Source organism: Buteo buteo, chromosome 30 (assembly GCF_964188355.1).
Source record: "Buteo buteo chromosome 30, bButBut1.hap1.1, whole genome shotgun sequence".
Classification (NCBI taxonomy): domain Eukaryota; kingdom Metazoa; phylum Chordata; class Aves; order Accipitriformes; family Accipitridae; genus Buteo; species Buteo buteo.
In genome coordinates, this window is record NC_134200.1 from 787,727 (window position 1) to 810,271 (window position 22,545).

Here is a 22,545-nt window from a genome sequence, read left to right on the forward strand (position 1 = left end):
GTTAATGGCGTCCGTGAGGGGGAGAAGGGTCCCTTTAAGGGTGGCTCCGCCCACCTCCCCGCCCCCTTCCGCCGTCGCCACGCCCCCTTAGCCACCTTCCCCGCCGCACATTTTTCAAAGCTGGCTCCGCCCCTTTCGACCGTGGCTCCGCCCCTTCCCGCGGTCTCTCCTCCCTCCCAGTCTCGCTGCTTTCAGCGGTGGCTCCGCCCCCTGAGGCTTCCCGCCCTTTTTAACGGCCGTTTCCCCTCAGGTTTCCCGCCCTTTTTAACGGCCGTTTCCCCTCAGGATTTCCGCCCTTTCTAATGGCCATTTCCTTTCAGGCTTCCTGCCCTTTTTAACGGCTGTTTCCTCTCAGGTTTCCCTCCCTTTCTAACAGCCATTTCCTCTCAGGCTTCCCGCCCTTTCTAATGGCCATTTCCCCTCAGACTTCCCATCCTTTCTAACGTCCGTTTCCCCTCAGGATTTCCACCCTTTCTAACAGCCATTTCCCCTCAGGATTTCCCCCTTTCTAACCGCCGTTTCCCCTCCGGCTTCCCGCCCTTTCTAACAGCCATTTCTCCTCAGGCTTCCCGCCCTTTTTAACAGCCATTTCCCCTCAGGATTTCCGCCCTTTCTAACAGCTGTTTCCTCTCAGGCTTCCCGCCCTTTCTAACGGCCATTTCCCTCAGGATTTCCACCCTTTCTAACAGCCGTTTCCCTTCAGACTTCCCGCCCTTTTTAATTGGCTGTTTCCCGTCAGGATTTCCGCCCTTTCTAATGGCCATTTCCTTTCAGGCTTCCTGCCCTTTCTAACAGCCGTTTCCCCTCAGGCTTCCTGCCCTTTTTAACGGCCATTTCCTCTCAGGTTTCCCTTCCTTTCTAACAGCTGTTTCCTCTCAGGTTTCCCTCCCTTTCTAATGGCCATTTCCCCTCAGGATTCCCATCCTTTCTAACATCTGTTTCCCCTCAGGATTTCCCCCTTTCTAACCGCTGTTTCCCCTCAGGCTTCCCGCCCTTTCTAACAGCCGTTTCTCCTCAGGCTTCCCGCCCTTTCTAACAGCCATTTCCCCTCGGATTTCCACCCTTTCTAACAGCCGTTTCCCTTCAGGCTTCCCGCCCTTTCTAACAGCCATTTCCCCTCAGGATTTCCGCCCTTTCTAACAGCTGTTTCCCCTCAGGATTTCCGCCCTTTCTAACGGCCATTTCCCCTCAGCCTTCCCGCCCTTTTTAACATCCATTTCCCCTCAGGTTTCCTGCCCTTTCTAATGGCCGTTTTCCCTCAGCCTTCCCACCCTTTCTAACATCCATTTCCCCTCAGGTTTCCCGCCCTTTCTAACAGCCATTTCCTTTCAGGCTTCCCGCCCTTTTTTACAGCCATTTCCCCTCAGGCTTCCCGCCCTTTTTAACGGCCGTTCCCCCTTCATTTCCTCACAGACTGAGGCGCGAAGGCGTCCCGGTGGGTAACGGTGGGGAAGGGGGGGGGGGGACACGGACGGACACACGGACACCCAGGCAGGCGGCTGCCCCCCCCTTCCCCGCTCCCCTCTTCTTCCTCACTCCCTCCCAGCATGGACTGGTTCCACTGCAACCGCTGCTACCGCCAAGAGGGAGCCCGCTTTGCCGTCACCAGCTGCGGCCACGTCCTCTGCACGGCATGTGGGGGCACAGGTAAGAGCCCCTTCACCCCCACAAAATGGAGGGACACCACCTTGAACCCCTAAAATGGCGGAAGGGAAGGAGCCCACTCACCTTAGCCTCCTAAAATGGTGAAAAAGAACAACGCCCCTCACCTCATATCCATAAAATGGCGGAAGGGACGGATCCCCTCACCTTATATCCATAAAACGGCAGAAGGGATGGACCCCTCTCACCTTATATCCATAAAATGGTGGAAGGGAGGCCCCCCCCCTCCACTTTTCACCTCACCAAATTGTCCCCTCTCCCATCACGCCAACATTTTTCCCTCACGACCGCCATTTCGGAGGGACCCCGATGTCTCTCCCCTCACACAGGTCCGTGCCCTGTCTGCGCCGCTGACTGCCGCTACCTCCCCATCTCCGACAAGGCGAGTTTCTTTCCCATTCTGGCTGCCATTTTGAACCCTTCTCCTCCTTGGTCCCCCGGCCACCTTTGTGAACCTTCCTTGTCCTCCGTTGGCGGCCGCCATCTTCCTTCCCTCCCCACAGATGCGCCCGCAGGAGAAACTCTTCTTCAAGAGCCCGGCTGACATTGCCCTCAAGCACCTGACTCGCATCTCCCAGGTGAGGAAGAGGAGGATGGAGGATGGAGGACAGCCCGCCCCACACCCGCCATGGGGCCAGCCCCACAACTTCTGCCCCACAGGTCTGGCGCTTCCAGCAAGCGCAGTCCGACCTCCTGCTGGCCTCGCACAAGGAAGCCACACGCCGTGCCCGGGTGGCGTTGGAGGACGTCCGCCATGTCCTGGACACCCGCAATAGGTGACAACCTCCCTTCCTAGGGCCGCCATCTTGAGAGGGGTCTGTCCCCCTTGGCGCCATCTTGGGGAGGTCCACCCCACACAACCTCTCCCAGCCGCCATCTTGGGAGCGTCTGCCCCCCTCCGGCGCCATCTCGGGGAGGGTCCACCCTCTCGGCCGCCATCTTGGGGAGGTCAACCCCACACCCCAACTCCCCCAGCCGCCATGTTGGGGGTCCATCCCACATCACCCCCCCCCTTTCCCCACGCAGGGAGCTGGAGGCGTTGCGGCGGGAGAACGGGGAGCTGCGCCGCGCTCAGGTGACCCCCCCCCTCAGTTCCCCCCACCCTCCTCGTTCACCCACACACACACTGACCCCCCGTTTTCTCTCCCCGCAGCTCTCCCCTGGCTGGCGAGGGGGCAGCAGGTGAGACCCCCGCTGTGGGGTTTCGGAGTTTGGGGGGGGCTGCGGCGGCATCGGCGGTGTCACCCCCCCGTATTTCTCCACGCAGGAGCAGCACGCCCCGGCCGGTCGGCATCACCTCCCCGGCGCAGACAGGTAGGTGATTCCCCAAATTTTTTAGGGGTCCCCCTACCTCCTTATTCCCCCCCACTTCTTACTTTTGGGGGTCCCCCCCAAAATGGCTCCTTTCCTTCCAGTCACCCCCCAGCCCCGCCGGCAGCTGAGTGGGCAAGTGGTGAGGTAAGGGGGGGGGGTGTCCCCTATTTTGGGGTTTTCCCCCCCAAATTATGAGGGGACCCCCAAAACCCTCACACCCCCCCCCCCCACGCAGCCGCTCCACCCCGCTGGAGCCCCCCCTCTCCCGCGGCACCCCGGTATGGCAGGTGAGACACCCCCCCCAAACCGACGCCATGTTGGGTGTGGCACCCCAAATTGGAGGGGGCTTACCCAGCATGCCTTGCGGCCTCCCCCCCCCTCTCCCCCAGGTGGGCAGCGCCTATAGGGGGTCAGTGACACCCCTGGCCTCCAGCGTGGGTGAGTGACCCCAAATCCGGCTGGTTTTGCCCCAAATCCTGTCTCCCCCATCCCCGAGCCCCACCCACTCTGCTCCCAGCCCCACCCCCAGGGCCCTCCAACCCTTAGCCATCTGTTCCCAAGCCCCGCCCCTTGGCTCCCAAGCCCCGCCTCCTTTCCATAGTCCCACACCCTGGTTCTTGGCCCCTAAGCCCCGCCCCTAAGCCCCACCCCTCGGCCCCCAAGCCCCTCCTCTTTTTCATAGTCCTACACTGTTGTTCTTGGCCCCAAGCCCCACCCCTTTGCCCTAAGCCCCGCCCCTCACCCCAGTCCCCCTCTTTCCCAGAGTATGTTCTTTGCCCCTAAGCCCCGCCCCTCAGCTCCCAAGCCCCGCCTGTTTTCCATAGACATGCACTGTTGTCCTTGGGCCCTAAGCCCCGCCCCCTCGCCCCACCCCACCTCTTCTCATAGTATGTTCTTTGCCGCTAAGCCCCGCCCCTCATCTCCCAAGCCCCGCCTCTTTTCCATAGTGCTAGGCTGTTGTTCTTGGCCCCTAAACCCCGCCCCTTCCCCATCCAAGTCCCACCCCCTTTGGTCACCCACCCCGCCCCCCTTTCTCCCAAGCCCCTCCCCTTCTCCCCGGATCCCCGCCTCAGACCCCGCCCCCTTCCCTCCCTCACCCCGCCCCCAGCTCCTTGTCATAGCCCTGCCCAGACTCCGCCCCTTGCCCGGCAGGCCACGCCCCTCCCCCGCTCTAACCCCCCCTCCGGTCCCTCCCCTTTGCCCTTAACCCCGCCCCCCACAGCCCCGTCTCCTGCCTCCGCCCACGGGCTGACCCACAGGTGAGCGGGGGGGCGGAGTTAAGACCAAAGGGGCGGGGCTGGTGGGCGGATCCCCGCCCTCACCCCCCGCCCTCCCTCCCCAGGGCCGCCCCCCCCTCCCCGCAGACCCCTCTGCGGGTCCCTTGGGCCCCCCCGCCGCTGCCCGCCGCCCTCTTCCCTGCGGAGACCCCGCCCCCCCGCCGCCTGACGTAGCCGGAAGGAGAAGAGCGGGCGGAAACCCCGCGTCATGCCCTCACCCGACATGGCGCCCGCGGCCGCCGCGCCGTTCCCTAGCAACGCGGCGCACCGCGCATGCGCCGAGCCCCTTCCTCCCCCCCCCCCCTTCCCCGGCGCCGCCATTTTGAGGCGCAGCCGCTTCTCCGAGATGGCGCTGGCCAGCGTCCTCCGCTCTTCCGAACCTCCCGTCGCTCCCGCCGCCTTCCCCCTCCTCACCGCTCCCCGGGACGGCGCCGGGCTTCCCTCGGGGGGGTTCGCTGCCCCTCCGTGGGGTGCCGAGAGCCCCCTCCCCGGGCCCGGCCTTCACCTGCTGCACGGGACCACCACGCTGGCCTTCAAGGTAGGCCTGATGCCGAAAAGCCGGTTTAAGAAACTCTCCGAGGCGTTGTTTTGGAGTTGCAGACAGCAGGCGTTCTTTATCGCAGCGCTGGGTGCGCGGGGGATAGTTCCACCTCGCGTGCATCCCACGGCTTTAGCGCTGACAGGTTACACAGAATAACTAATTGCATATTCATCAGAGTAGTGCGCATACACATAAAAACGATCGCAGCCGATTATCTTGGCACTCCCTACATCCGATCGTGCGCAGTGAAGGATCCCTTCGAGTCGAAGGGCTGCTTTTGCGACCACCGACCCATTGGAAGTTTTTGTTGGCTGTGCTTGAAGTCTTTCGTTTTGTTCTTTGGTCTTGAAGCTTAACGCAGTCTCGGTCACGCGGGGTTCAGTCTCAACATTGATCTCATTTAGCACACAGGAACGTCTCGTCATAAGACCAGAGAACCACAAAACTTATGAGTAATTACTAGTTAAATTGCTTGGCTATACTTTTGTTTATTGTTTCAGTCACAGCGTTAGTATAAGATTTCTAATAATTATTTACCAAATCTCGCTTTTACAGCCACCTACCAGCAAACCAGTCTCCACAGCTCGTACAAAACCCTAAACCCATCCAAATATTTAGCCATCCCATACAGAATGTATGGAAATACGCGATCAGCCCTTGGTGTGGGATGACAACACCACCCCCCCAAATCTCCGTAAACCCCCCCCGATTTTTGTTGGCGGCCATTTTGTCGATCCCTTCCCTCTCCCCCCCCAGTTCGAGGAAGGCGTGATGGTGGCGGTGGACTCGCGCGCGACGGCGGGTTCCTACATCGCCTCGCAGACGGTGCAGAAGGTGATCGAGATCAACCCCTACCTGCTGGGCACCATGGCGGGCGGGGCGGCCGACTGCAGTTTTTGGGAACGCCTCTTGGCCCGCCAGTGCCGCGTCTACGAGCTACGCAACAAAGAGCCCATCTCGGTAGCCGCCGCTTCGAAATTGTTGGCCAACATGGTCTACCAGTACAAGGGGATGGGGCTCAGCATGGGCACCATGATCTGCGGCTGGGACAAGAGGGGACCCGGTAAGATGGCGGCGGCGTTTTGGCGGGTTTTGGCGGTCGCCGACGCCGGAGCTTTTTTCACCCGTTTTGTCCCGCCAGGTCTTTACTACGTGGACAGCGAAGGGACGCGGGTGCCGGGCCAGGCCTTCGCCGTCGGTTCGGGTTCCACCTACGCCTACGGGGTGCTGGACCGAGGTCGGCGCCAAGGTTTGACGCCGGAGGACGCCTGCGACCTGGCGCGCCGCGCCATCTACCAGGCGGCCAGGCGCGACGCTTATTCGGGGGGACGCGTCACCGTTTATCACGTCGGGCCGGGCGGCTGGCGCCGCGTCTCCGTCGACAACATCGCCGACCTGCAGGAACGCTACGCCGCCGAGGAGGCTCCCGCCTGAACCCGGGGCTGTGGTGGGGACGGGGGGAAATCGCTTTGTTATGTGTTAAAAATAAATAAATTAAAAAAAAATTATAGAGAGTCGTGGTTTTGGGGGGGAAATCCTGGCTGCGTGAGTTGTCGTTAGGCTCCAGAGTGAACGGTGGGGAGCAGTGCTGGGGGGGGGGGGTGGGCGCGCATGCGCAGCTCGCTCTTCTCGCCGCTCCCGCCCCCCCGCCTCCTATTGGACGCTGCTCCCCTCCCGCCGCCTTCCCATTGGCCAGCGGCGCGGCCGGAGGGGCGGGGCCCGGCGGGGCGCGCGCGACTGACAGAAGCCGCCGCGGCGGGTCCGATCGTGAGGGAGGACGCGGGGGTTTGGGGGGGGGGGGGGGGGAGATTTTGGGGGGGTCCTGAGGGGGGGGGAAGGGGTTTTGGGGGGACACAGGGCGTGGGGGGGGCACGTGGGATTGAGGGGGGGCAGGGGGTGGGTTTTGGGGGGAAATGAGGGGAAAATGGGTGTTTTGGGGGGGAGAGACTTTGGGGGGGGACACAGGCCGTGGGTGGGGGGGGTAAAGCCTGTGGGGGTGACGCCGAGAGGGGCATTGTGGGTAATTGGGGGTCTCTGTGTGTGTGTTCTCCCCCCCCAAACAGTGCAGGGGGGGCCAGGGGGTGGGTTTTGGGGGGAAATGAGGGGAAAATGGGTATTTTGGGGGGGGGGGGGACACAGGCCATGGGGGGGGTAAAGCCTGTGGGGGTGACGCCGAGAGGGGCATTGTGGGTAATTGGGGGTCTCTGTGTGTGTGTGTCCCCCCCCAAACAGTGCAGGGGGGGCACGATGGCGCTGCCAGCCTCTGACCTCCTGCTGACGGGTAAGATTTGGGGGGGGGGGGGGGCAGCTAATGAGAGGGACTAACGAAGGCGGCGGGTCATTAAGATGCTAATGAGCTGTTGTTGTTGTTTGTGTGTCCGTCCCCCCCCCCCCCCCAAAGATGAAGACCCCCCCCAGCCCCTCGGCGGAGCCACCCCCCAGGAATTACGCGCCCACCCCGGCCTGGCCGAGCTGCTGCGGGGGCTGGGCTGCGTCCTGGGGGGCGACGGGCTGAGCCCCCCCCTGGAAAAAGAGCTGCGGCAGGTAGGGATGCGACGGGGGGGGGGGGGTGGAGGGATTTGGGGGGGGAAATTGGGATGGGGGGGTGTGGAGGGGGCAGGGTGGAGGCTTGGGGGTCCCGTGGGGGGGTTTTGGGGGGGGGGGTCAGTTGGTGACGTGGGGGGGGGGTCCCCGGCAGGCGGAGGCGGCGCTGGCCCTGCGCCGAGGGGCCTGGCTGCGCTGGGAGAGCCTCTGGCGGGGGCTGCGGGAGCTGCTGCGAGACCCCCGCGGCGTGGAGCCCCCCGTGAGTCCGAAATACTCCCCCCTCCCTTTTCTGCCCCCCCCCCCCAGCAGGGGGGGGGGGGGGCGATGGGAAGGGTCCCCCCCCCATCCCCTTCACCGCCCCCCTCCCCAGGTCCTCCAGGAGCTGGAGCAGGCCCTGGCCCTGGCCGAGCTGCGCCGCGGCCCCCCTGCCTTCGCCTCGCTGCTGCCCCCCCCCAAGGTGAGACCCCCACCCACCCCAAAACCTCCCACCCCCACAGACTGTCCCACCCTCACCCCCCCCCCCTCCAGGATCCGACCCTTCTCCGAGCCCGCCTGCTGCCCCAACTGGAGCACCGCTTGGCCGAGAAGGTGGAAGAACTTTCCAGCTACCACAAGGGCCCCCCCCCGTCCCCCCCAGCCCCCCAAAACCCCCCCAGGGGGGTAGCGGAAGGGTTGGCGGCCGAACATCACCGCCTGCGCCGAGCCCGGCACCGACGCCGTTCCCTGAGCCGGCTGCTGGAGCGGCAGCGCCGAGCCTACCCCCAGGTAGATTTGGGGGGCGATGGGGGGGCGTGCGGTGGTTTTTGGGGGTGTTCGCTGATGCGTGTGTACCCCCCCCCCGCAGGTTTTGGGGCGCTGCAGGGCGCTGCTGGCTCGCCTGGCGGGGGAACGTTTCGCCGGGGCGCAGGCGGAGCTGGACCGGCGCCGCGCCGAATACCTGGAGGCCAAAGGGACGGCCGTGCTGCTGAAAATCCGGTGGGTGACGGCGACGCCCCCGCGCGCCCCGCCCCGCTTCCCCGCCCTCGTTAACCGCCTTCGTTAACAGCTTGGAGGAGCTGAACGTGCTGCTGGACACCTACCCCCCCGAAAAGGTGGAGGCGCATCGCCGCATCAGGTGGGGGTCGCCACGGCCGTCCCGTGTTTCCGTCCCGCGTGTCCGTCCCGCGTGTCTGTCCCACGCGGCCACCCTGTGTGTCCGTCCCATGTGTCCGTCCCGTGTGTCCGTCCCGCACATCCGTCCCGTGTGTCCGTCCCGCGTCTGTCCCGCACGTCCATCCCGCGTGTCTGTCCCGTGTGTCTGTCCCATGCGTCCATCCTGTGTGTCTGTCCCGTGTTTCTGTCCCATGCGTCCGTCCCGCATGTCCGTCCCGTGTGTCCGTCCCACGTGTCTGTCCCGCGTGTCTGTCCCGTGTGCCTGCCCGTGTGTCCGTCCCGTGCGTCCGTCCTGCGTGTCCATCCCGTGCGTCCATCCTGCGTGTCCGTCCTGTGTGTCTGTCCCGTGTGTCCATCCCACATGTCTGTCCCGCGTGTCCGTCCCGCGTGTCTGTCCTGCACGGCCGCCCTGTGTGTCCATCCCATGTGTCCGTCCCGCGTGTCCGTCCCGCACATCCGTCCCATGTGTCCATCCCGCGTCTGTCCCGCACGTCTGTCCCGCGTGTCTGTCCCATGCGTCTGTCCTGTGTGTCTGTCCTGCATGTCCGTCCCGCACATCCGTCCCACGTGTCCGTCCCGCGTCTGTCCCACACATCCGTCCCGCGCGTCCGTCCCGCGTCTCATGACGTCCGTCTGTCCGTCCGTCCCGCAGGGCGGCGCTGGAGGCGGCGGGGGAGCGAGCGGCTGGGGAGGCGTCGGGGGCGCGGGCGGCGCTGGCGGCTTTCGGGGGGCTGGGCCCCCGCTTCGGGGCGCTGGCGGGGGAGTACGGCCGCCTGCGGGAGAGGCTGGGCCACCGCCGGTGGGCCCTGCGCCAGCTGCGCCACCACGACCCCTGACCTCTGACCTATCGCGACGACGACGACCGCCACGACACCCCCGGCGATGCCCCGTTGCCGTGGAAACCGCCCCAATAAAGACACGTGCACCCCCCCCCCACACACACCCCCCCCAATGGTTTCGTCCTCTCTTTGGGTCTGGGGGGCGAGGGGGGCGTGTCCTCGGCTGCCGGGCCACGCCCCCTCTCTCCTATTCGCCGGGGCGGGGAGGAGGGGCGAAGGGATGATGGACAGGCCGCGCGGCGCCGGGATAGGCGGAGGGGGCGGGGCGAGGCGGTTGCCAGGCGGGTGGGAGGAGCCGGGGAGGGGGGTGACGATTGGTTGGCGGGGGGGGCGGAGCCAAAGCGCGGGCGGGAGGATCGGCCGGCGGCGCGGGGACAGGCGCGCGGGGGGCGGAGCCAAGCGAGTTCCCCCGGCGATTGGCGCGGGGGGGTTTGAGAAGCGTCGGCGGCGATTGGCGGAGGGTCGGCGGGTGGGCGGGTCGCGCCGGCGGGTGGGCGGGTCGCGCCGGCGCGCGGGGCAGTGATGGCGGCGGCGGGGCCGGGGGCGGCGGGCGCTGCTCGGGTCTCCAGCGGCCGAGACCTCAGCTGCGTCCCGGAGGTGGCGGGGGCCCTGGGGGCCGTGGCCCGGCAAGGGTGAGAACGCGGGGAAGGGGAGGGGAGGGCGGAAGGGGGGATCCGGGGGGATCCCTGAGCCCGGAGATCCTTCTCCCCCCCTGCCCCCCCCAGGTTCGATTTTCTGTGCCTGCCGCTCTTCCACCCCCGGCACCGGCGGGAGTTCGGCCTGGACCCGGCGCGGGGTCGGCCCGGACCGCAGACGCGATCCGATCTGCTGCTCTCCGGACGCGGTGAGACCCCCCCCCCGGGATCTGCTCCCCACCGTCACTCCTGCCTCAGCCCCCTCGGGCACGGCAGGGACCCCTAAAGCACCCAGCCCCCCCAAAAAAAAAGGGGCTGTGGGGTGTCCTGGGACCCTCTGTAGCACCACAGGGCACCTTGGGACCCCTCCTATAGCAGTTTGGGACCCCCAAAAAGGGCTGTGGGGTGTCCTGGGACGCCCCATAGCACCACAGAGTCCCTTGGGACCCCCCTGTGTCCCCCTGGGACCCCCAGAAGTGGCTGTGGGGTGTCCCGGGACCCTTTATAGCACTATAGAGTCTCTTGGGACCCCCCCTATAGCAGTCTGGGACCCCAAAAAATGTCTGTGGGGTGTTCTGGGACCCCCTATAGCACTACAGAGCACCTTGGGACCCCCCTGTGTCACCCTGGGACCCCCAGAAGGGGCTGTGGGGTGTCCTGGGACCCCTTATAGCACTATAGAGTCTCTTGGGACCCCCCCTATAGCAGTTTGGGACCCCCAAAAAGGGCTGTGGGGTGTCCTGGGACGCCCTATAGCACCACAGAGTCCCTTGGAACCCCCCTGTGTCCCCCTGTGACCCCCAGAAGTGGCTGTGGGGTGTCCCGGGACCCTTTATAGCACTATAGAGTCTCTTGGGACCCCCCCCTATAGCAGTTTGGGACCCCAAAAAGGGCTGTGGGGTGTCCTGGAGCACCCTATAGCACTGCAGAGCACCTTGGGACCCCCCCCCATAGCACTCTGGGAGCCCCAAAAGGGGCTGTGGGGTGTCCTGGGACCCCTTATAGCACTATAGAGTCTCTTGGGACCCCCCCTATAGCAGTCTGGGACCCCAAAAAATGTCTGTGGGGTGTTCTGGGACCCCCTATAGCACTACAGAGCACCTTGGGACTCCCCTGTGTCACCCTGGGACCCCCAGAAGGGGCTGTGGGGTGTCCTGGGACCCCTTATAGCACCATAGAGTCTCTTGGGACCCCCCCTATAGCAGTTTGGGACCCCAAAAAGGGCTGTGGGGTGTCCTGGGACCCTTTATAGCACTATAGAGTCTCTTGGGACCCCCCCTATAGCAGTTTGGGACCCCAAAAAATGTCTGTGGGGTGTTCTGGGACCCCCTATAGCACCACAGAGCACCTTGGGACCCCCCCTATAGCAGTTTGGGACCCCCAAAAAGGGCTGTGGGGTGTCCTGGGACGCCCTATAGCACCACAGAACACCTTGGGACCCCCCTGTGTCACCCTGGGACCCTCAAAAAGGGCTGTGAGGTGTCCTGGGACACCCTCTAGCACCACAGAGCTCCTTGGGACCCCCCGATAGTAACCTGGGATCCCCAAAAGGGGCTGTGGGGTGTCCTGGGACCCCTATAACACTACAGAGCACCTTGGGACCCCCCTGTGTCACCCTGGGACCCCCAAAAAGGTCTGTGGGTTCTCCTGGGACCCCCCTGTAGCACCACAGAGCCCCTTGAGACCCCACCGTGGGACCCCGAAAATGGGCTGTGGGCTGTCCTGGGACCCCCTGTAGCACCACAGAGCCCCTTGAGACCCCCCTGTGTCACCCTGGGACCCCAAAAACGGGCTCTGGGGTGTCCTGGGACCCACTATAGCACCGTAGAGCCCCTTGGGACCTCCCCATAACTCTCTGGGACCCCCAAAAGGGGCTGTGGGGCCTCCTGGGACCCCCTATAGCACCACAGAGCCCCTTGGGCCCCCCACTGTGTTACCCTGGGGTCCCCCAGAGCACTATAGGCTCCTCTTAAAGGGCCTTGGGACCCCCCGTAGCACCATGGAACCCCCCCCAAAAAAACACAGGGCACCCTGGGCCCCCCCCCAGAGGCTTTGGAGCACCCTGAGGACACCCCAAAAGCCTGTGGGACCCCCTGAGACCCCTCTCCAAGGGTTGATAGGGATCCCTAGGACCCTCCGTAGCACCCAGGGCTGCCCCCAAAAACTGGGGGGGCCCTGTGGTGTGTCCCCCCCCACCCCAACACCACCGTGTTTGTGTGTCCGTCCCCCCCCCAGACTGGAACACCCTCATCGTGGGGAAACTCTCGCCCTGGATCCGGCCCGACTCCCCGCTGGAGCACGTCCGCAGGAATTCGGAAGCTGTGAGTCTGAGGGACCGGGGGGGTGGTTTTTTTTTGGGGTGGGGGCAGTTTGTGGGACCCTCTCCTGATCCCCTAACCCCCCCCCCCCCCCACTCCTCCAGGCCATGTTGCAGGAGCTGAATTTCGGGGCGTACCTGGGGCTCCCCGCTTTCCTGCTGCCCCTGACGCAGGCGGAGAACCCCAACCTGGCGCGGGTGCTCTGCGCCCACCTCCACACCGGCCACCACAGCGCCATGGTGGGGGCACTGGGAGGGGGGCTGGGGGGAGGGGGAGGGATTTGGGGCATGGCGGGGGGGGTTGGGGGGCGCTGGGAGGGGAATTTGGGGGACTGGGAGGGGTTTGAGGGGCGCTGGGAGGGGAATTTGGGGCACTGGGAGACCCCAGGGGATTGCTGGGGGGGGGACTGGGAGGCCCTGAAAGGTTACTGGGAGGCCTTGGGGGGTTCCTGGGAGGCACTGGGAGACCCCCAAAAGTTATTGGGAGGCGTTGGGGGGTTCCTGGGAGGCACTGGGACACTCCCAGAGATTATTGGGAGGTCTTGGGAAGGACTGGGAGACCCCCAAAGGTTACTGGGAGACCCCCAAAGGTTACTGGGAGACCCCCAAAGGTTACTGGGAGACACTGGGAGGCCCTGGGGGGTTCCTGGGAGGCACTGGGAGACCCCCAAAAGTTATTGGGAGGTCTTGGGGGGTTCCTGGGAGACACTGGGAGGCCCCAAAAGGTTACTGGGAGGCGTTGGGGGGTTCCTGGGAGGCACTGGGAGACTCCAAGAGGTTACTGGGAGACACTGGGAGACCCCTGAAGGTTACTGGGAGACACTGGGAGGCCCTGAAAAGTTACTGGGAGGTCTTGGGGGTTCCTGGGAGGCACTGGGAGACTCCCAGAGATTATTGGGAGGTCTTGGGAAGGACTGGGAGACCCCCAAAGGTTACTGGGAGACACTGGGAGGCCCCGAAAGGTTACTGGGAGGTCTTGGAGGGTTCCTGGGAGACTCCCGGAGGTATTGGGAGGTCTTGGGGGGGTTCCTGGGAGGCACTGGGAGACCTTGAAAAGTTACTGGGAAGCTTCAAGGGTTTTATGGGAAGCACTGGGGGGGCCCAGGGAATTACTGGGAGATACTGAAAAGCTTTGGGGGAGCATCAGAGTTTAACTGGGGGGGCCCTGAGCGGTTACTGGGAGGCGCTAGGGGACCCCAAGAAGTTACTGGGAGATCTCGGGGCGTTACTGGGAGACCCTGAAAAGTTTCTGGGGGGCGTCAAAGTTTACTGGGAGGTACCGGGGGGCCCTGAGCAGTTACGGGGGGGGGGTCCTGAGGAATTACTGGGACCCCCACAGGGGGTGACTGGGAGGCACTGGTGTTTACTGGGTGTAACTGGTGTGTGGGGGGGTCAGTTCTGGGTGCAGGTGCCCCTCCTGGCCCCCGAGGACGTGCGGGACGACCTGATCGGGAACGAAGCGGTGCCCGAGGGGGGGCCCGAGGGGGCGGCCGAGGAGAAAACCTGGCTGTGGTGAGGGGGGGGGGGCAATTTGGGGGGGGTCCTGGGGGTGGGGGGGGGATATTGGGGGCTTACTGGGGGGGACGGGGAGAAATTGGGGGCGTGGGGGGGGAAATGGGAGGGGAATTGGGGGGAAATTGGGAGCATGGGGGGGGAATTGGGGGCGTGGGGGGGGGACGGGGAAATTGGGGGCTGGGGGGGAAATGGGGGGAGGACGGGGGAATTGGGGGCGGGGAGGGAAGTTGGGGACGTGGGGGGGGAAGTGGGGGGGGCGGAGAGGAGAAATGGGGGGGAAATTGGGGGCGCGGGGGGGGAATTGGGGAAAATGGGGGTGTGTTTTTGTTATTTGGGGGGGGTTAAAGGTCAAGGAGGGGGATTTGGGGCTGGGGGGGCGGTGGGGGTGACCCCTGGTGTGTGCCCCCCCCCCGCAGGTGGCACAATTTCCGCACCCTCTGCGACTACAATAAGAGAGTGGGGGTTGGTGAGTGTGGGCGGGGCTAGAGGGGGGCGGGGCCAAGGGGGGGCGGGGCCACAAGGCAGGGGAGGGGCTACAGGCTGTTGGAGCCAAGGGCAGGCCTTGGGTTAAGGTGCGAGGGGGTGGAGCCAGGGAATTGGGGGTGTGGCCTGGGGTGTGGGTGGGGTCATGGGGGTGGAGCTTGGGTCTGGTGGGTGGAGCCAGACCCAAAGGAGGAGGAGCCAGCTCCCAGTGGGTGTGGTTGGGGGCATGGGGGTGGAGCTGTCCTGGGGTGGAGCTTGGGCCTGGTGGGTGGAGCCAGACCCGAAGGAGGAGGAGCCAGCTCCTGGTGGGTGTGGTTAGGGGGAAGGTAGGTGGAGCTGTAACTAAAGGGGTGGGGCTATGACCTTGTGGGTGGGGTGATCAAGATATGGGAGGGGTTAGGCAGCGAGGAGGTGGAGTCTGAGCCCTGTGGGAGGGGCCACGACCATAGTGGGTGGAGCCTGGCCCACATGGGTGTGGCTACAGCTCTGGGGGCAGAGCCCAACCCAAAGAGAAGATGTGCTTATTGTCCTCTATGTAGATTTATGAAAATGTGGGAGGGCCCAGGCGTTAGGGGGCGGGGCCCAGCCCCTGTTGGGCGTCGCCCACGGCTGACCCCGCCCCCTCTCCCTCCCTCCGCAGCCCTGGAGGTGGGGGCGGACCTGCCCTCGGGGGCGGCCATCGACCGGTGGCTGGGGGAGCCGGTGAAGGCGGCCATCCTCCCCACCACCGTCTTCCTCACCAACAAGAAAGGCTTCCCCGTCCTCTCCCGCCTCCACCAGCGCCTCGTTTTCCGCCTGCTCAAGGTTCGCGGGGGGGATTTGGGGGGTCTAGGAGGGGGGGTTGGGGTCCCTGGCGCCCCCCAAAAATTATTTTTGTGTCCCCCCCCCCCCCCAAAAGCTGGAGGTGCAGGTGGTGGTGACGGGAGCCCCCCGGCACGGGGGGAAGCCGCTGGGCGCCTACCTGCAGTACCTGGAGCACCTGGGCCAGCACCGGCCGCCCCCCTCCGCCTACGAGCTCTTCGCCCGCGGCTACGAGGACTACCTGCAGTCCCCCCTCCAGGTGGGCGGGGCTTCGTGGGGCGGGGCTTCGTGGGGCGGGGCGGGGTGGGGAAGGGAGAGGGCGTGGGGGGGGGTCTACGGGGTGAGGAGCGGGTCAGGGGTGAGGGTTGGGGTGGGGGTGTGCCCGCGGTTGGGTGGGGCTGTGGGGTGTGGTTTTGTCCTGGGGGGTGTGGCTTTGTGTGGGGGTGGGGCTATAGCGAGGGGGTGGGGCCAGGGTGGAGCTATAAGAAATTAGGAGCGGAGCTATAACAGGTTATGGGCGAAGCTACAAAAAATTAGGAACGGAGCTATAGGAAATCAGACTTGGGTTTGAGATACAGCGCTGGGGTGGGGCGGGGCTTTGTGAGAGGGGTGTGGCCTAATGGGGCAGGGCTTTATGAAGGGGTGTGGTTAAGCCAAGGGGAGGAGCTATGCTGAGAGGTGGAGCCAAGGCGGGTGGCTGGAGACAGATGGTGGGGTTATGAATAGGGGGGTGGTGGGAACCTGTGGGAAGGGGCGTGGCCTGGCTGCAGGGGCATGGCCTGGGCTGGGGGCGTGTCCCTCACCGGCCCCGCCCCTTCGCCAGCCCTTGATGGACAACCTGGAGTCCCAGACCTACGAGGTGTTCGAGAAGGACCCAATCAAATACTCCCAGTACCAGCAGGTAATGGGGCGGGGCCTGGTGGGCGGGGGCTGGGCCTAACCCCACCCACCTCATCACCATATTTCCCCGCCCCCCCACAGGCCATTTATAAGTGCTTGCTGGATCGCGTCCCGGAGGAGGAGAAGGATACCAACGTCCAGTGAGTGCCCCCCACGGCCCCCCCATAGTTCTATGGGGCGCCCCACGGCCCTATGGGGCGCCCCACATCCCTATAGGGTGCCCCACATCCCTATGGGGCACCCCACATCCCTATGGGGTGCCCTATGGGCCCCCCCAATCCCTATGGCCCCCCCCACAACCCTCTAGAGCACCCCCCATCCCCCCCAAGTCCTCGTCGGTCACCCCCATGTCCCGCTACCGGTCACCCCACAACTCCGTGGGGCACCCCACGGCCGTCCCCTGTTATGGGGTGCCCCACTGAGCACCCCCTCTGTTTTGTGTGTGTCCCCCCCCCTCAGGGTGGTGATGGTGCTGGGGGCCGGGCGGGGGCCGCTGGTGAACGCCACGCTGCGGGCGGCGCGGCAGGCGGCCCGGCGCGTCCGGATCTACGCCGTGGAGAAGAACCCCAACGCCGTCGTCACGTGAGTCGCCCCCGTCACCTAACCGCCCCCCCCCCCCCCCCAAATTGCCCCATAGCACCCTATAGCCCCCCCAAATCTTTTCCTTCCTGCTCCACCCACCCCCAGACCCCGTAATTCCCTGAAACCCGGCACCACGGTGATGCCACGACCCCGTAGCGCCCCCAAAATTGCCTCGGCCGCCCCCCCAACCCCATTGACGGCCCCCCCGTGCCCCCCCCCCCCAGGTTGGAGAGCTGGCAGTACGAGGAGTGGGGGGCGCAGGTGACGGTGGTCCCCCGGGACATGCGGGAATGGCGAGCGCCCGAGGGGGCCGACCTGGTGGTCTCGGAGCTTCTGGGCTCCTTCGCCGATAACGAGCTCTCGCCCGAGTGTCTCGACGGGGCCCAGCACTGCCTCAAGGGTGGGAGTTGGGGGGCTGCGGGGCTGGGGTTTGGGGGGCTCAGGGTGGGATTTGGGTGTTGGAGAACTTTGGGAAAGGAATTTGGAGGGCTCAGGCTGGGATTGGGGTGTTGGAGAACTTTAGGAGTGGGATTTGGGGGGCTGGCAGTAGGGGTTTGGGTAGTGGGGGGCTGTGGGGCTGGGATTTGGGGGGCTGAGGCTAGGATTTGGGGGGCTGTGGGGCTGGGAGTAGGGGTTTGGGGGGCTGTAGAGTTGGGATTTGGGTGTTGAAGAACTTTGGGAATGGGATTTGGGGGTTCAGACTGGGATTTGGGGGGCTGTGGGGCTGGGATTTGGGTGTTGGAGAACTTTGGGAATGGGATTTGGGGGCTCAGGCTGGGATTTGGGGGGCGATGGGGCTGGGAGTAGGGGTCTGGGGGGCTGTGGGGATGGGATTTGGGTGGTGGAGAGCTTTGGGAATGGGATTTGGGGGTTCAGACTGGGATTTGGGGGGCTGTGGGGCTGGGATTTGGGTGTTGGAGAGCTTTGGGAATGGGATTTGGGGGCTCAGGCTGGGATTTGGGGGGCTGTGGGGCTGGGATTTGGGTGGCGGAGAGCTTTGGGAGTGGGATGTGGGGGCTCAGGCTGGGATTTAGGGGGTGGTGGGCTGTGGGGCTGGGACTTGGGGGGCTCAGGCTGGGATTTGGGGGGCTGCGGGGCTGGGAGTAGAGGCTTGGGGGGCTGCGGGGCTGGGATTTGGGGTGGGGGGGGGCTGCGGGGCTGGGGTTTGGGGGGCTCAGGGTGGGATTTGGGTGTTGGAGAACTTTGGGAAAGGAATTTGGAGGGCTCAGGCTGGGATTGGGGTGTTGGAGAACTTTAGGAGTGGGATTTGGGGGGCTGGCAGTAGGGGTTTGGGTAGTGGGGGGCTGTGGGGCTGGGATTTGGGGGGCTGAGGCTAGGATTTGGGGGGCTGTGGGGCTGGGAGTAGGGGTTTGGGGGGCTGTAGAGTTGGGATTTGGGTGTTGAAGAACTTTGGGAATGGGATTTGGGGGTTCAGACTGGGATTTGGGGGGCTGTGGGGCTGGGATTTGGGTGTTGGAGAACTTTGGGAATGGGATTTGGGGGCTCAGGCTGGGATTTGGGGGGCGATGGGGCTGGGAGTAGGGGTCTGGGGGGCTGTGGGGATGGGATTTGGGTGGTGGAGAGCTTTGGGAATGGGATTTGGGGGTTCAGACTGGGATTTGGGGGGCTGTGGGGCTGGGATTTGGGTGTTGGAGAGCTTTGGGAATGGGATTTGGGGGCTCAGGCTGGGATTTGGGGGGCTGTGGGGCTGGGATTTGGGTGGCGGAGAGCTTTGGGAGTGGGATGTGGGGGCTCAGGCTGGGATTTAGGGGGTGGTGGGCTGTGGGGCTGGGACTTGGGGGGCTCAGGCTGGGATTTGGGGGGCTGCGGGGCTGGGAGTAGAGGCTTGGGGGGCTGCGGGGCTGGGATTTGGGGTGATGAGTGGCTGTGGGGCTGGGATTTGAGTGTCGGGAGAGCTTTGGGAATGGGATTTGGGGGCTGTGGGACGAGGATCAGGGCTGTAAATTGGGATTTGGGGGGCTGTGGGGCTGGGGTTTGGGTGTTGGAGAACTTTGGGAATGGGATTTGGGGGGTTCAGGCTGGGATTTTGGGGGCTGTGGGGCTGGGATTGGGGTGTTGGAGAACTTTGGGAGTGGAATTTGGGGGGCTGGGAGTAGGGGTTTGGGTAGTGGGGGGGGGTGGGGCTGGGATTTGGGGGGCTCAGGCTGGGATTTGGGTGTTGGAGAACTTTGGGAAAGGGATTTGGGGGGCTCAGGCTGGGATTTGGGGCGCTGTGGGGCTGGGAGTAGGGGTTTGGGGGGCTGTGGGGCTGGGACTTGGGGGGCTCAGGCTGGGATTTGGGTGGTGGGGGGCTGTGGGGCTGGGATTTGGGTGGTGGAGACCTTTGGGAATGGGATTTCGGGGGCTGTGGGGCTGGGATTTGGGTGTTGGAGAAATTTGGGAATGGGATTTGGGGGTTCAGACTGGGATTTGGGGGGCTGTGGGGCTGGGGTTTGGGTGTTGGAGAACTTTGGGAATGGGATTTGGGGAGCTGTGGGGCCAGGATCAGGGCTTTATAGTGGGATTTGGGGGGCTGTGGGGCTGGGATTTGGGGGGTGGAGACCTTCGGGAATGGGATTTGGGGGGCTCAGGCTGGGATTTGGGGGGTGTGGGGCTGGGATCAGGGTTTTGGAGGGTTTTATAGTGGGATTTGGGGGGCTGTGGGGCTGGGCCGGAGGGTGGGGGTCTCTGTGATGACGGCCGTGCCCCACAGCGGACGGGGTGAGCATCCCCTGCACCTACACCTCCTTCCTGGCGCCCATCTCCTCCTCCAAACTCTACAACGAGGTGCGGGCCTGCCGCGAGCGCGACCGCGACCCCGAGGTAGGGCGCCTGGGGGGCCGGGGGCGTCTTGGGGGTCTTGGGGTGGCCATGGGGCAGGTTGAAGGTCTTGGGGTGGCCGTGGGGGTCTTGGGGTGGCCATGGGGGTCTTGGGGTGGCTGTGGGGCACCTTGGGGGTCTTGGGGTGGCCGTGGGGCAGGTTGAAGGTCTTGGGGTGGCCGTGGGGCGTCTTGGGGGTCTTGGGGTGGCTATGGGGCAGGTTGAAGGTCTTGGGGTGGCCATGGGGGTCTTGGGGTGGCCATGGGGCGTCTTGGGGTGGCCATGGGGCATCTTGGGGGTCTTGGGGTGGCCATGGGGCAGGTTGAAGATCTTGGGGTGGCCGTGGGGGTCTTGGGGTGGCCATGGGGCATCTTGGGGTGGCCATGGGGCATCTTGGGATTCTTGGGGTGGCCATGGGGCAGGTTGAAGATCTTGGGGTGGCCGTGGGGGTCTTGGGGTGGCTGTGGGGCACCTTGGGGGTCTTGGGGCATCTTGGGGTGGCCATGGGGCGTCTTGGGGGTCTTGGGGTGGCCATGGGGCAGGTTGAAGATCTTGGGGTGGCCGTGGGGCATCTTGGGGTGGCCATGGGGCGTCTTGGGGGTCTTGGGGTGGCCATGGGGCAGGTTGAAGATCTTGGGGTGGCCGTGGGGCATCTTGGGGTGGCCATGGGGCGTCTTGGGGGTCTTGGGGTGGCCATGGGGCAGGTTGAAGATCTTGGGGTGGCCGTGGGGCATCTTGGGGTGGCCATGGGGTGTCTTGGGGGTCTTGGGGTGGCCATGGGGCAGGTTGAAGATCTTGGGGTGGCTGTGGGGGTCTTGGGGTGGCTGTGGGGCACCTTAGGGGTCTTGGGGTGGCCGTGGGGCATCTTGGGGTGGCCACGGGGTGTCTTGGGGGTCTTGGGGTGGCCATGGGGCAGGTTGGAGGTCTTGGGGTGGCCATGGGGCATCTTGGGGGGCTTGGGGTGGCCATTGAGGAGGTCTAGGGCAGGTTGGGGGTCTGGGGTTGGCCATGGGGCAGCCGTGGGGCAGGTTGGGGGTCTCGGGGCGGCCGTGGGGCAGGTTGGGGGTCTTGAAGTAGACGTGGGGTAGCGACGGGGGAGGTTGGGTTGGCCGTGGGGTGGTTAGGTGTCACGTTGGGGGTCTCGGGGCGGCCGTGGGGCAGGTTGGGGGGCGGCCGTGGGGCAGGTTGTGGGGCAGGGAGCTCAGCGTTCCCCCCCTGCCCAGGCGCAGTTCGAGATGCCCTATGTCGTGCGGCTCCACAACTTCCACCAGCTGGCCCCGCCCCAGCCCTGCTTCTCCTTCCAGCACCCCAACCCAGGTGAGGGGGCGGGGACATCGTCAGCCACGCCCTGAGCAGGGCAGGACCTCATTGGCTGCACCCACAGTGGGGCGGGGCGTGAGGAACCACCCCACAGGGCGGGATCTCCACCAGCATGGTGGTGGTCCTGCTTGGCCTTTCTCTGACATCACCGGGGTGTGATGTCACTGGGTGTGATGTCATGGATGGGTGTGGCCAATGCTGACTCCACCCCCCAACAGACCCCACCCAGGACAACAGCCGCTACCGCCGCTTGTCCTTCCGGGTGGAGGTGAACACCGTCCTCCATGGCTTCGCCGGCTACTTCGAGACCACCCTCTACGGTGACATCACACTCAGTAAGGGTGGGGCCAAGAGGGGGCAGGGCCTGAGGGGGCCGCCAGCCAATGGCAGGGAGCGGCGGGGGTCAACCTGGCCAATGGGGGGGTCAACGGGGCTGAGGGGGCGGAGCCGTGGGGGCGTCGGTGGTCAAGGGTGTTGGGTCGGCGTCAATGGGGGGGACAAGTGGGCGGGGTTTGGGGGTCAGTGGGGTGAAGTGGGTGGGGTTGGGGTGGAGTGGGCGGAGCTGGGGGTCAACAGGGGCCAATGGGAAGAGTGGTGGGTCAACGGGGTCAAAAGTGGGAGGGGTTTGAGAACATCAGTGGGTCAACAGGGTGGAGCCAGCAGGATCTATGGGGTGAAGGGAGGGGTTGGGGGCGGGGCTTGGCCTCAACAGGGGCCACTGCGGGGGGGGACGTGGCCAATCAGGGACGGCTGGAAGGCGAAGGGGTGGAGCTTGGGGGTCAGAGAGGTCGGCAGGGTGGTGACTCCGCAGGTATCCGCCCTGAGACGCACTCACCGGGGATGTTCTCCTGGTTCCCCATCTTCTTCCCCATCAAGGTGGGTCCGGTGGCGGCCATCTTGGGTTGGCAGCCATCTTGGGCTTTGGCAAGAGGGCAGCCATTTTGGGCTTGGGTGGAGGTTGGCCGTCTTGAGCTTGGTGTAAGCGTGGCCATCTTGGGTTGGGTTTGGGTGGAGGTTGGCCGTGGTTGGCTTGGTGTGAGAGCGGCCATCTTGTGTCTGGCATAAGGTTGGCCATCTTGGGCTTGGTGAAGGGTTGGCCATCTTGGGTTTGGGTAGGCGTTGGCCATCTTGGGTTTGGGTAGGCGTTGGCCATCTTGGGTTTGGGTAGGCGTTGGCCATCTTGGGTTTGGGTAGATGTTGGCCATCTTGGGTTTGGGTAGATGTTGGCCATCTTGGGCTTGGCATAAGGTTGACCATCTTGGGCTTGGCATAGGGTTGGCCATCTTGGGTTTGGATAGACATTGGTCATCTCAGGCTTGGTATAAGGTTGTCCATCTTGGGTTTGGGTAGACGTTGGCCATCTTGGGTTGGGTTTGGGTGGAGGTTGGTTGGCCATCTTGGGCTTGGAGGGAGGGTGGTCATCTTGGATTGGCATAAAGGTGTCCGCTTTGGGCTTGGGTGGAGGTTGGCCATCTTGGGCTGGGGCGGGAGGTCGGCCATCTTGGTTTCCGTAGAATGTCGGCCATCTTGCTTTCCGTAGAACGTGGTCCGTCTTTGCTCACCCCTTTTCTGTTCCCCCCCACAGCAACCGCTGGCGGTGCGGGCGGGCGAGGAGGTGTCGGTGGCCTTTTGGCGCTGCGCCACCCCCAAGAAGGTGTGGTACGAGTGGGCCGTCACCTCCCCGGCCTGCTCCGCCCTCCACAACCCCACCGGCCGCTCCTACACCATCGGCCTCTGAGCGACGACGACCCAATAAAGGCCTTTGACTTTACACCTCAGCCTCCTGGCCGCCATCTTGGGGGGGGGGAGCGTCGGGGTTGGCGTGAGGGCGGCCATCTTGACG

General features: G+C 64.8%; 4 protein-coding genes across 4 annotated transcripts; all 4 read left to right on the forward strand.

Moving 5' to 3' along the window:
* Positions 1 to 5: 5 nt before the first annotated feature.
* Positions 6 to 4,423, forward strand: LOC142025927 (E3 ubiquitin-protein ligase RNF212B-like). The gene is made up of 11 exons (XM_075018661.1): positions 6 to 1,647; positions 1,992 to 2,044; positions 2,166 to 2,240; positions 2,323 to 2,438; positions 2,689 to 2,737; positions 2,816 to 2,844; positions 2,930 to 2,976; positions 3,078 to 3,120; positions 3,212 to 3,263; positions 3,366 to 3,414; positions 4,319 to 4,423. Exons 1-11 carry the CDS (start codon positions 1,548 to 1,550, stop codon positions 4,420 to 4,422), a joined length of 717 nt encoding a protein of 238 aa, XP_074874762.1. The 5' UTR covers positions 6 to 1,547; the 3' UTR covers position 4,423.
* Positions 4,424 to 4,461: 38 nt separating this feature from the next.
* PSMB5 (proteasome 20S subunit beta 5) lies at positions 4,462 to 6,284 on the forward strand. Its single transcript, XM_075018659.1, has 3 exons — positions 4,462 to 4,791; positions 5,551 to 5,857; positions 5,936 to 6,284. The coding sequence occupies exons 1-3, from the start codon at positions 4,462 to 4,464 to the stop codon at positions 6,226 to 6,228; spliced, it is 930 nt and encodes a 309-aa protein (XP_074874760.1). The 3' UTR covers positions 6,229 to 6,284.
* Positions 6,285 to 6,901: 617 nt separating this feature from the next.
* On the forward strand, positions 6,902 to 9,429 carry HAUS4 (HAUS augmin like complex subunit 4). The gene is made up of 8 exons (XM_075018658.1): positions 6,902 to 7,075; positions 7,196 to 7,338; positions 7,493 to 7,597; positions 7,709 to 7,795; positions 7,867 to 8,103; positions 8,183 to 8,313; positions 8,384 to 8,452; positions 9,143 to 9,429. Exons 1-8 carry the CDS (start codon positions 6,904 to 6,906, stop codon positions 9,324 to 9,326), a joined length of 1,128 nt encoding a protein of 375 aa, XP_074874759.1. The 5' UTR covers positions 6,902 to 6,903; the 3' UTR covers positions 9,327 to 9,429.
* Positions 9,430 to 9,822: 393 nt separating this feature from the next.
* On the forward strand, positions 9,823 to 22,470 carry PRMT5 (protein arginine methyltransferase 5). The gene is made up of 17 exons (XM_075018651.1): positions 9,823 to 9,961; positions 10,055 to 10,173; positions 12,200 to 12,285; positions 12,387 to 12,521; positions 13,678 to 13,793; positions 14,213 to 14,262; positions 14,920 to 15,083; positions 15,178 to 15,339; positions 15,904 to 15,981; positions 16,062 to 16,120; positions 16,440 to 16,562; positions 16,787 to 16,962; positions 19,276 to 19,385; positions 20,606 to 20,699; positions 20,921 to 21,037; positions 21,514 to 21,578; positions 22,288 to 22,470. The coding sequence occupies exons 1-17, from the start codon at positions 9,852 to 9,854 to the stop codon at positions 22,438 to 22,440; spliced, it is 1,917 nt and encodes a 638-aa protein (XP_074874752.1). The 5' UTR covers positions 9,823 to 9,851; the 3' UTR covers positions 22,441 to 22,470.
* The last annotated feature ends 75 nt before the right edge of the window (positions 22,471 to 22,545 follow it).

What these genes read in the sequence shown, in the direction of transcription:
- HAUS4 (XM_075018658.1), top strand. Translation starts at nt 6,904, where the DNA reads ATGGGTATTTTGGGGGGGGGGGGGACACAGGCCATGGGGGGGGTAAAG. An exon ending in TGGAAAAAGAGCTGCGGCAG is followed by an intron (nt 7,339 to 7,492) that starts GTAGGGATGCGA and finishes GGTCCCCGGCAG; the next exon opens with GCGGAGGCGGCGCTGGCCCT. An exon ending in AGCGCCGAGCCTACCCCCAG is followed by an intron (nt 8,104 to 8,182) that starts GTAGATTTGGGG and finishes CCCCCCCCGCAG; the next exon opens with GTTTTGGGGCGCTGCAGGGC.
- PRMT5 (XM_075018651.1), top strand. Translation starts at nt 9,852, where the DNA reads ATGGCGGCGGCGGGGCCGGGGGCGGCGGGCGCTGCTCGGGTCTCCAGC. An exon ending in ACCTGCAGTCCCCCCTCCAG is followed by an intron (nt 15,340 to 15,903) that starts GTGGGCGGGGCT and finishes CCCCTTCGCCAG; the next exon opens with CCCTTGATGGACAACCTGGA. An exon ending in CCATCTTCTTCCCCATCAAG is followed by an intron (nt 21,579 to 22,287) that starts GTGGGTCCGGTG and finishes TCCCCCCCACAG; the next exon opens with CAACCGCTGGCGGTGCGGGC.
- PSMB5 (XM_075018659.1), top strand. Translation starts at nt 4,462, where the DNA reads ATGCCCTCACCCGACATGGCGCCCGCGGCCGCCGCGCCGTTCCCTAGC. An exon ending in CCACCACGCTGGCCTTCAAG is followed by an intron (nt 4,792 to 5,550) that starts GTAGGCCTGATG and finishes CTCCCCCCCCAG; the next exon opens with TTCGAGGAAGGCGTGATGGT. An exon ending in CTGGGACAAGAGGGGACCCG is followed by an intron (nt 5,858 to 5,935) that starts GTAAGATGGCGG and finishes TTGTCCCGCCAG; the next exon opens with GTCTTTACTACGTGGACAGC.
- LOC142025927 (XM_075018661.1), top strand. Translation starts at nt 1,548, where the DNA reads ATGGACTGGTTCCACTGCAACCGCTGCTACCGCCAAGAGGGAGCCCGC. An exon ending in ACCTGACTCGCATCTCCCAG is followed by an intron (nt 2,241 to 2,322) that starts GTGAGGAAGAGG and finishes TCTGCCCCACAG; the next exon opens with GTCTGGCGCTTCCAGCAAGC. An exon ending in GTCCTGGACACCCGCAATAG is followed by an intron (nt 2,439 to 2,688) that starts GTGACAACCTCC and finishes TTCCCCACGCAG; the next exon opens with GGAGCTGGAGGCGTTGCGGC.